At 41.9% G+C, this 11,833-nt stretch overlaps 1 protein-coding gene across 1 annotated transcript in view; it reads left to right on the forward strand.

Annotated features, from left to right (window-relative positions):
• The first annotated feature begins 2,625 nt into the window (after window positions 1-2,625).
• Window positions 2,626-11,833, forward strand: part of EFHC2 (EF-hand domain (C-terminal) containing 2) — a 259,272-nt gene continuing 250,064 nt past the window's right edge. The window contains exon 1 of the mRNA XM_006864292.1: window positions 2,626-2,667. Within this exon, the coding sequence (XP_006864354.1) occupies window positions 2,626-2,667 (42 nt within the window). The remainder of the gene's footprint in view (window positions 2,668-11,833) is intronic.

Raw genomic sequence — 11,833 nt, forward strand, 5'->3', positions numbered from 1 at the left:
GATAAATTAATATAACAACAGCATATCTTTCACGTTTGTTCTGACGAGTATTCAGAATTTAAAAATTTGATAATACCCGTTGTTGGAAAGGACAAAGAGGAAAGAGGACTTTCTTTGTCTTTAACTTTCTTAATTGCGTCAATTATTCTAGATATGATTGAACAAGATCAAGTAAAATTGAAGTATGTATACCCCTATTGTCCAGCAACTACACTTTTAGGTATATATCCTCGACAATTTCTACCTTCTATGCCAAGGGGTGTTCATTGCATCACAGTTGACAATAATGAAAAACTGGGAACAACTAATTGGCATCAATTGAGACTAGATCATGTATACGATAGTAATACCACAAATTTAAAATGAATGAAATATAGCTACGTGTGTTAACATGTAGGAATCTGAAAAGTAAAATCTTAAATGAAAAGAGCAGGTAGCTGAAATTTATAGCGTAAAGTTTATAAACACAGAAAACAACGTTTTTTTTTTTGTGTGAATAAATACAGTATCTGGTTAGGAGGAAGGGTACAAAGCAACATTAAAGAGTGGGGAATCGAGTTAAAAAAACCCAAACTCACTGCCATGGATAGGGTTTCCCAGGCTGTAAATCTTTATAGAAACAGAAAGTTTCCTTTTTCTTGCATAGTGTCTGGTGGGTTTGAATTGCTGACCTTGTGGCTAGCAGTCCAGCGCATATCCTACAGTGCAATGGAGTTAGGTAGGGCTATAAATGGAGCTTCAATGGAATCCACAATATTTTATTTCTTTAAAAACAAAAGAATTTGAAGCAAATATGACAAAATGCTAGCAAATGCTTAATTTGAGTGCTTATTAAATAAGCATACCAATATGCTTATTTACTTTCTGTAGCTTGTTATTGTTGGTAAGTGCCACTGAGTTGGCTCTGACCCATAGCAGCCTTGTATAGCGTTTCCAAGGAGTGGCTGGTAAGCTTGAACCACCAACATTGCAGTCCAGCACGTTAGCTGACATGCCACATAACAAACCAGTCCAACCAAACCCAACCAAAAACCAAAACAACACAAAACAAAAAAAGGAGATGTAGTCCCTGCCTTGGAGGAATTTTGGTGTATTTAAAGAGAGTCAAGCAAACATGTGATTACAACATAGAATGGGTACCTAATAAAGATGAAAGGTGGGGTGGGGCAGAGAGAAGGTGAAGGAACATTTCCCAGACATGGGTAAAGCTGTCCTTGCCTCTCTCCCACACTGAACCAAGTCCTGAAAGACAAGTGGGTTTTAACAAGGTCAAAAGAGGGAAAGGTGATTCTAACAGGTATTGGCATTTGCAAAATCCCAGTGGCTTTTCAGATCTGGAGTAGAAGAGGCTAGACAAAGAAAGGCACCGAGGGTGTTGCCAGGTGACCCTGGCACAGGCTTTTTAGTGCAGGGTAAGGAGTCTGATGGTCTCTTGCCTTCTGAAGGAAGGCTAGAAAATTATTTAAGCAGAAGAGTAACAGGTACATTGTGAATTTTAAAAGTGTGGTTCTGAAGGCAAGATCAGTTTATTTCCCCCTTTCTTTCTTTTTTATTCATTTTAAAAAGGAATGCCAGACATGAAATAATGGGGTCTCAACTGAGATAGATGAAGTGGCGATTGAGAGAAATCAGTGTTTCTAAACAGTAGGAGGCCAGGAGGTATTAGCTGTAGGTGTGAGGAAAGGGATAGAGATTCCTGACCAGAACATGGGGCTGCGTTTTGTGCCACCTGGCCTCCCCATGATTATGACATATTTACTTCAAGTATAAAAATGTACAAGGAATAGACTTGGGATGGTGGTTACCCTTGGAACGGGCTTTTGTGTGGGGGGGGGGGGATGGATAGGATACGCGTGACTTAAGATTCATTGAAACCAAAAACAAATCCACCACGAAGTCAATTCATAGCAACCTTATATAGGGTTTCTGAGACTGTATTATGGGAGCAGACAGCCTCATCTTTCTCTCGCTTAGATTCGTCTTGAACATTTGAGTTAAAAAGAAAAAAAAAAAGTGAATGCAAATGCACCATAGGAAAATATTGTGTTACGTATCAGTGAGCATACATGTGTATATTTATTTTGTTTGTACTATTCAATAACTAAATTTAATAACCAAATGGCTGATGATGTTGAGGTGAGGTGAGGAGGAGCTTAAGTACACAGAAGACTGTGAGATCTATAAAGGGGTTAAACCATCCAACGGCGGGGGGCGGGGAAATGGTATGGCTGTCAGTCTTTGTGTGTGCACAAAGCATTTAGAGAGAAGATCAGAGAGACTTGCAACCAGCTGACAGTCTGTGGGTAAGAGGAGGACAGTCAGTAGGCGCTGAGAAAGAGCCCTTTCCGCCCCGCCTCTTCCCCTCTCTTCTTCCTCCCTTTCCCTCCCCCCACTCTAGTTCCGGCGAGAGAACCCACTCGAGCCCCGCCCAAACCCCGCCCCACCCCGTCGCCTGAGACCCGCCCCAAGCCCCCGACCCGACCCAGCCGGGCGGCCTGGCCCCTCCCCCTTCTATTGCATCACCTCTGGTCTCCAGGTAACCTGAGGTCAAACGACGCAGCCACCTGGTGGCTGCTGCCTGCTGAGCCCTATATTTTCCGACCCTTGGCCTGGAAGCTCAGAGCCATGGCCTTACCCCTGCTGCCCGGCAACAGCTTCAATCGCAACGTGAGTAGTGAGGACACCCGAGGTCAGAGGTCTGGGGCAGAGTTTGGGGTCCGGCCAGGGTTGGGTGTGGACAGCGATCCCACTTGAGACCATCGCTGGTTCTCCTCCTGCAGGTTGGGTGCAACTTGAACCAAACTTTATATGCAGAATGAAAAACCTTATTTCTTTTCCTCCTCTCACCTCTGACCCCAATTGTATCTGGGTGCTTTTCCTACATTAGACACACAAGTCCTTATAGGTGGCCAGACCCTTGAAAGTAAATGATGATAATAATGACAATAATACTTGAGATGTTGAGTGTTTAAGATGTTCAGGAACTGTTTTAATCGCCATATTTGATGCCCTCAACAGCCTTTTGAATTAGGTACTATTATTACACCCGTTTTACGTTTGAGGAAACTGAGGCACAGAGTCAATTACTGACCCAGAGATACATGATCTCAAAGCTGGAGTTGAATTTCTTCCAGGCAACTTGTCTCCATAGCCCAAAGACTCTAATCATTTATTTTCAGTGCACCTTGTGAAAGGGGTAAATGTAGTTTCATATTAGTAAAGCAAAGAAATCTGGCACTCTCAAAGCGGGTGGGGCAGATTGGAACCCAGACGATTAATTGGTAGGGATTATATCGAATTATTTCAAAACCAGACGAAGGTACAAAACAACACAAAATACTCTTGAGTATTAATGAACTTTGGCCAATAAATAGCACCTTATTTAAACAACAGCAAAGCAATTCAGACTTTTGTTTGCATTACTCTTTATTTGGGTCCACTAGTTGTGTTTGCAGGAGAAGGTAAATAACAAACTAATGGGAGGGAAGTAGATGGAGCTACTGGGTGGTGTAAGCAGTTAAGCACTTGACTACTAGCTGACATGTTGGCGGTTGGAACCCACCCAGAGGCACCTCAGAAGACAGGTGTGGCAATCTGCTTCTGGAAAGTCACAGTCTTGAAAACCTCGCAGAAGCAGTTTGTCTCTGCACACATGGGGTCCCAATCAACTCAAAGGCAATTGTCAACAACTTGTAAAATTTTAAAGTATTCTACTTTATGAATTCCTAACATGTCTGTATCACAGTTGCTGACTCTAAAGTACTGGTCAGCTTTGTAGCCTTTGTAGACCACAGGATTCTGATCCCCATGTGTGTCTGTTCAGTGCGTTAACAGTGATGTGTGCGTTTTTTGACTGGTGTGTAGAGAGGCTGGTCTTCCAGCATAGGGTTGCTCTTTGGTAAGCTTAAGCCAGCCTTCCAAATAAGAGTGGGCCCAGAGAGGCAGGGCATAGAAAAAAAATATTCCAAAAGTGAAGAAACATGCTGTGTAAAAGTAATTTTAATAAAAATTAAAAAGTGAAGCCCCCAGCATTTGGCCCAGCAACCGTTCCCATTACTGATGTCACAGTTCTCACACGCAATGACTTGGGGGGGGGGGAGGGAGGAAAAATAGTGGCTGGTTGAGATATTTAAAAACCTGCAAGGCTGGTTTTTTTTGCTCCTTTTGTTTGTTTGAACCTTTTCTTTTACTGTGAAGCACAGTGTAAGGAAAAATGCACACTGGATTATTATGAAGTGAATGTCAAGAGAAATAGAACATTCCCCGTACCCCTAAAGTCTCACCCATGACTAGGATTGACAGTTTTAGAAAAATAAAATTACGTATCCCAGATATTGCATGGGACATACTTATACTGACATGATTTGCTGTTTATCTGAAATGAAAATTTAGCTTGTATTATATCTGACAATTCTACGGATGACCCTTCCCTCATCACAAATCTTTCCCAACTCTCCAAAGATAACCCCTTTCCAGGTTTATATCACTATAGTTAAGAGTTACCTACTTTTGAACTCATTATAAATAGAACTCCAACTCTCACTGTAGAGGTTGGAGACACATTCTCTGGATATTGTTTTCCGAGGCTCTGGGTTACCTGCTTCCGCTTGAGCTGCCTCCCTGGGGCCCTGTGCGTAGGCTCTCAGAGGAGTCCATGAGTAGTCAGACCGCTTTGCCCTCTCCTCCTCCAGTACCTGAGGATGGTGGAACCTACTCAATGGCACTTAACACCAACAATAAATGGAACATCTAATGTTTATCCTATTGCATTGGGCAAATTTGTTGCACAGGAACTTTTTAAAGTATTGAAGAACAGAGATGTCAGCTTGAGGACTAAGGTGCGCCTGACCCAAGCCATGGTATTTTCAATAGCCTCATATGGATGCGAAAGCTGGACAGTGAATAAGGAAGATCGTAGAAGAATTGATGCCTTTGAGTTGTGGTGTTGGAGGAGAATACTGAAAGTGCCATGGACTGCCAAAAGAACCAATAGATCTGTTTTGGAAAAAGTGCAGCCAGAGTGCTTCTTGGAGGCCAAGATGGCTAGGCTTCGTCTCTCATACTTTGGACTCATTGTCCGGAGAGAAAAGTCGCTGGAGAAGGATGTCATGCTGGGTAAGGTGGAGGGTCAGAGAAAAAGAGGAAGACCCTTAACGAGATGGATTGGCCAGGTGGCATCATTGATGGCATCAAGTGTGGCAGCGGTAGTGAGGTTGGCCCAGGATCGGACATTGTTTCGTTCTGCTGTGCATGGGGTCGCTATGAGTCGGTTCCGACTCGATGGCACCTGACAACAACAACAACAACAACAATGTTTATCCTTCTGTGACTGACTTTTTCATCTCAACATTCTGTTGGTGAGATTTGTTCATGTGACTGCAGAGATAGTTTGTACATTTTCATTGCTTTGTAGTATTCCATTATATGAATATTATATTTATACATACATTTTACTCTTGATAGATATTTGGCTTACTTCGGACTTTTAAGAATAGTTTTTCTATGACTATTCTTGCCCACACTTTTTGGTACAATTTTTAGATCATATGGTATTCATATGAACCACTATCCAAGTGGTTAGGAGCTTTGGTGACATAGAGGGTTCAGCATTAGAATGCTCACAGAAAGGTCGGTGGTTCAAACCCACCTTAGCTGCTCTGTGGGAGAAGTATGAGATCATCTGCTTCCGTAAAGATGTATAGTCTTAGAAACCCTATGGAACAGTTCTGTCTGTGTGAATCGTACTCGACTTGATGGCATTGAGTTTGGTTGGGTTTTGGAGTTATCAATGTGGTTAGGAGCTGGTTGCTAACCAAATGTCAGTAGTTCAAACCCACCAAAGAATGAGGCAGTCTCCTTCCCCCAAGATTTATAGCCTTGGAAACCCTATGCAGTAGTTCTACTGTCCTATGTGGGATAAAGCACTGAACCACAAGGTTGATTTGAACTGCAAGGTCGGTGGTTCAAACTCACCAGCTATTTCTCAGAAACCCTATACAGGGTTGCTATAAGTCAGAACTGACTCGAGAGCACTCAACAACAACAACAACAACAGGGTTATAATGAGTTGGAATCTACTTGATGGTGGTTGTTTTTAAATGCCCTTGAGTTGATTTCGACCCATAGCACCCCTCTATAGGGTTTCCAAGGAGCTGGTGGGTTTGAACCACCGACCTTTTGGTTCACCGTTAACTTCTTATCCTACAGTGCCACACCAGAGTCCTAGTTGTTGTTGTTATGTGCCGTGGAGTTGGTTCCGACTCATAGTGACCCTGTCACAGGGTTTCCGTGGCTGTAAATCTTTATGGGAGCAGAAAGCCTCATCTTTCTCCCACGGAAGAGCTGGTAGTTTTAGAAAGCCTCATCTTTCTTCCGTGGAACAGCTGGTAGTTTCGAACTGCTGACCATGAGATTAGCAGGCCCATTTGTAAGCACTATGCTACCAGAGCTCCTTAGAGTCTTAGTAGTGAGTATCGTATGTTCCTATTGCGCTACAGTACAACACTTGATTGATAATGCTAATCTGCTGAATTTTAGTTATATTAATGAATGAGTGCAGTGAAACTCTTGGTAGTTTTAATCTTCATTTCACAGATTCCTAATGAGGGTGATTTTATACATTTATTGATAATTTGGATGTTTCTTTTGAGATGTGCCTTTATCTCTTGTCTAATTTTCTATTTATTGTCTTTTTTTCCCTTTCTTTTTCTTAGTGAGTTCTTATTCATATTTTGGACTTTATGCATTGCAAATATCTTCTACTTGTCTGTGGTTGGTTGGCCTTTTCACTCTCTTAATGGTATTCTTGATGAATACGTTTTACTGTAGGTTACTGCTTTCTGTTTCCTATTTAAGAAATCATTTTTTTTATACCAAGGTCATGAGGCTATCTCCCCATAGTATTTCCTGGAAATTGTGTTGTTTTTATCTTTCACTTCTAGATCTACAGTATACCTAGAAGAAATGTTTCTGTATGTCTGAAAGAGGGCTAAGGATCTAGTTGTATTCTTTTCCATCTGGATAATCAGTTGACCTAGAGTCAGTTTTGGAAAAGGCCATTCTTTTGCCACTTTCTGTAGAGCCGTCTTTGTCATAAATCAAGTGTTCATATATGCATGAATCTGTTTCTAGACTCATGAGTATGTTAAAAAATATATAGGAATATTTACTTTATGCCTGAGACAAATAGGAATGTGTGTGTGACTAGAGAATGAGTGTACTTACTAGATACCTTGGACTGTCCTTCAATACATTTCCACTGCCATCAAGTCGATTCTGATTCATAGCGATCTTATGTAGGGAGCAGCTTGTGAATTCGAACTGCTGACCTTGTGGTTACCATCCCAACGCATAACCCACTATTCAGCAAATTAGTCTTGATTCATTGAGTGTCCTGGTACTGTTATTGTTACGTGTCATTGAGTTGGTTCCAACTCATAGAGATCTGTATAGGCATTCCGAGGCTTTAAATCTTATGGGAAAAGAGAGCCTCATCTTTTTCTTGTGGAACAACTGGTGGTCTCGAACAGCCAACGTTGTGGCTCACAGTCCTATGCTTATCCTTCAGAGCTACTGTGCTCCCTTTTAAAACTTGTACTTTAGTAAGAGATTAGCTGCATTCTGGCAAAAAAAGTGGCCGGAAAATCAGTAAAGCCACCTTTTGTTTTTGTTTTATTATGCCCCTACAAGGCCTTGCTTGCTGACTGAAACTGTCATCTGTGGAAAGCTTAGACCTCCTGTAGATAGCATAATTATTTGGCTGTTTGGATTTAAGGTTTAAGGTTTAAGGTTTAAGGTTGCAACACTACTTTTACTGTTTTGTTTTTTTTCTTAGAAATTAACAAGGAACTGATTTTGTTCCTTTCTGTACACACCTAGGTGTTGAGCAACTCATATGCATATCTCTGAAATGCAGTAAGCGGTTTGGTTTTTAGGACTTCCGGTGGTGCAGTGGTTAAGTGTGTAGCTAACCTAAAGGTTAGTCATTCAAACTCACCAGGCGCTCTGCAAGAGAAAGATGTGGCATACTGCTTCTGTAAAGATTGTTGTTAAGTGCTGTCGAGTCGGTTCCGACCCATAGTGACCCTGAACATGGTTTCTGAGGCTGCAAATCTTTACGGGAGCAGAAAGCCTTATCTTTTTCCTGTGGAGCAGCTGGTAGTTTCAAATTGCTGACCTTGTGGTTCACAGCCCGATTTGTAATCACTGCGCTACCAGCGTTGGAAACCTGATGGGGGAGTTCTGCTTACTCTATCCTGTAGATGGCAATGGGTTTTTTGTGTCTCCTAAAACATGAGCATTTATACCACTGATGACATTTAAATTATTTTGATGTGAATTAATTGGGAACCTTGAAGACGCACAGTGTCTTTATCTAACAATTTTAAATGTTGGATTTGTATTTAGCTAAGAGAATCTAGGGCATATTGTCAAAAAGACAGAATATTAAAGTTAGCAAGATTGTTTCTAGCCAAAGCTGAAAATCCTCTCTGCAGCTTCTTGGACAGATGGTTGTGTAGTTCATCCTGAATACCTCTAATGAATAATGAGGAGTTCACTTTCTTCTCTGCTTTTTTATGACTCTGCCTTGCCACTATCATGAGAAAATTTGGTTTAAAGAGATCATCGGTTGATTTATATTGAAGCAAATGTTTTCTTAGGAAGAAAAAGAATTATTTGAATTCACAACAGTAAAATAAAATAGACATTCAGAATCTCTTGTTGCATAAAAAAGTTGAGAGTAATACCTTGAAATTGGTTTTCATGTAGGCCAATACACATCTGGGGAGTGTGGTGGTTCTGTCCAATAAGCACTGGACAGCGAACCACAGGATGAGTGGTTCAAGCCCACCAGCTGCTCCACAGGAGAAAGATGAGGCTTTCTTCACAATGATTTGTAGCCTTGGAAACTCTACAGGGTCACGATGAGTTGGAACCAACTCTACAGCACTTAACAACAACAACAGCAATATAAACCTCCATAAGTGTAGTGGTTACGAATCGGGCTGCTAACCTCAAGGTTGGCAGTTCGAAACTACCAGCTGTTCCGCGGGAGAAAGATGAGGCTTTCTGCTCCCATAAAGATTTGCAGCCTCAGAAATCCTGTGCAGGGTCACTATGAGTTGGAACCGACTCCACGGTGCTTAACAACAACAGCTAACATCTAGACAAAAATATATTAATGGAGGAAAATTGCTCTTTGGGAAACCTTCCAGCAATTTAGGAGTAATACGTAGTACACATATCGACCTCATTGTGTGATGTTAGATAAGTCCATTTAAATTTAGTTCAGCGATTATAATTGGAAAACAATTACTTTACTCACATAGTGGAGGATTATCTTGCTTCAAAATTCTGCCTTCAGATTCCAGTTTCTGTTCCTTGTGATCAATTCTATTAACTTGAGCTCCCTGACACTGGAGACTGTTAAAGTATTTATTCAATGTACCTGCCACTTTTTCCACATATACTTGTGTATTTGTTGCTCTTTTTGAGGTAGTCTGCTCCCGTAAAGGTTTATAGCTTCGGAAACCTTTTGGAGCAGTTTTACCCTGTGGGAGGAGAATAGTGAAAGTGCCATGGGCTGCCAACAGAACCAATAGATCCGTATTGGAAGAAGTGCAGCCAGAGTGCTCCTTGGAGGCCAAAATGGCCAAACTTCGTTTTTCACACTTTGGACATATTGCCAGGAGGGACCAGTCGCTGGAGAAGGATATCATGTTTGGTAAGGTGGAGGGTCAGAGAAAAAGAGGAAGACCCCCAACGAGATGGATTGGTCAGGTGGCAGCATCGATGTACTCAAGCATGGAAACAGTAGTGAGATTGGCCCAGGATCGGGCAGTGTTTCGTTCTTCTGTGCATGAGGTCGCTATGAGTTGGTACCGACTCCATGGCACCTTACAACAACAACAATAAGAGGAGTCCTAAGGAGCTCTGGTAGTATAGTGGTTACGAGTTGGACTGCTATCCTTAGGGACAGTAGTTCGAAACTACCAGCTGTTCCGTGGGAGAAAGATGAGGCTTTCTGCTCCTGTAAAGATTTATAGCCTTGGAAACCCTTTACAGGGTCACTATGAGTCGGAACCGACTCCACAGCACATTACCACCACTACCAGATGAGTCCTGTGGACCACATGGTCAATAGTTCAAACCCACCAACTGCTCCTCGGAAACCCCATGCAGGGTTGCTATGAGTTGAACCAACTTGATGGCACTTAACAACAACAAGAGGAGTCCTGGTGTGACGCTGTAAGAGAAACACTGAACTGCTAACCCCAAAATCGGTGGCTCAAACCCACCAGCTGCTTCTTGAAAACCTCATACAAGGTGGCTGTAAGTTGGACTCCATGACATTTAACAACAACAACAGCATTAGTATAGATATGAGTCAGAATCAACTCCATGGCAACTCTATGGCAGTGTGCTTGGTTTGGGGTTTGTGAGATCAAGTTCATGGGTCACAAGCATGAAAACCAGAATAGAATAAATCAGAGTATATTATACTTGGAAAGAGTAAGTATTGTTTCACAAATGTTTGTTTCTGTCATGTCTGTGTATGTGTGTGTGTGTAAGAGAGAAAGAGAAAGCGATAGAGAGAAAATATTTTTGTTACTGTGGTTGCAGTCAAAACTATCCAGTTTGTCCCTAGTGTTTTCAATTCAGATTTTCAACTTCCTTCAAGATTCAGTCTCTCACCCTTCAGGAAGCCTAAACAAGTTAGCCTTTCTCAATCTTTTGACCAGGGAGGAATCTTTGAAATAATTTTCAAGTGTTAGTGACGCTTTGTTTTTATAAAAAAAAAACAACAACTTTTTTCTGTGATTTGGGTGAAAGTTTACAGAGCAAATCTGCTTTTCACTCAATAGTTCATATGCATTTTGTTTCATGTCTTTGATTATAGTCTTTGAAATGAAACAGCATGTATCCTACTTCTTCCTTGTGTTTCCCGGTTCCATTCATCCTTCTTTCCTATCCCTTCCTGCCTTCTGAACTTTGTGGGCACATGATGCCCTTTTATTTCCAGTGGTTATTGTTTTAAGGAGTGCAGTGCCTCTCCGGTATCATTGTTCATCCTATGATGTGATGATGTTATGTGCTGTGGAGTTGGTCCGACTCATAGCGACCCTGTACAGGGTTTCCGAGGCTGTAAATTTTTACAGGAGTAGAAAGCCTCATCTTTCTCCCACGGAACAGCTGGTAGTTTCAAACTGCTGACCCTGAGGATAGCAGCCCAAGTCGTAACCACTACGCTACCAGAGCTCCTGAAAGTTGAGTCATAGGGTATAGTTCAGTTCCAGACCTGAAGGGTAACTAAGGGTTATAGTATTTTACTGGGGGTTCCGTCAGTTTCTATCCAATCAGGGAGTCTGGTCTTTTTTATGATTTTAATTTTTGTTCCACATTTTGCTCCCATTCTATCCAGGACCTTCTAATGTGATCCCTTTGAGAGCAATAGTGGTAGGTGGGCACCACTATTTCTTTTAGTTCTTCTAGTCTTATGGTCGTGGAAACTGAGATTAGGGTGGTACATTAGTCCTCTAAGGAGCTCTGGTAGCATAGTGGTTATGAGTTGATCTGCTAACTCAAGGTCAGCAGTTCGAAACAACCAGCGGTTCCATGGGAGAAAGATGAGGCTTTCTGCTCCCATGCCAGGGTCGCTATGTGTCGGAACTGACCCCACGGCATGTGTTGTTGTTGTTGTCAGGTGCCATTGAGTCAGAACCAACTTACAGTGACCCCATGCACAGCAGAATGAAACAATGTCCGATCCTGGGCCAACCTCACTACCGCTGCCACACTTGAGTCCATCAATGATGCCACCTGGCCAATCCAT

Source organism: Chrysochloris asiatica, unplaced genomic scaffold, assembly GCF_000296735.1.
Source record: "Chrysochloris asiatica unplaced genomic scaffold, ChrAsi1.0 scaffold00062, whole genome shotgun sequence".
Classification (NCBI taxonomy): domain Eukaryota; kingdom Metazoa; phylum Chordata; class Mammalia; order Afrosoricida; family Chrysochloridae; genus Chrysochloris; species Chrysochloris asiatica.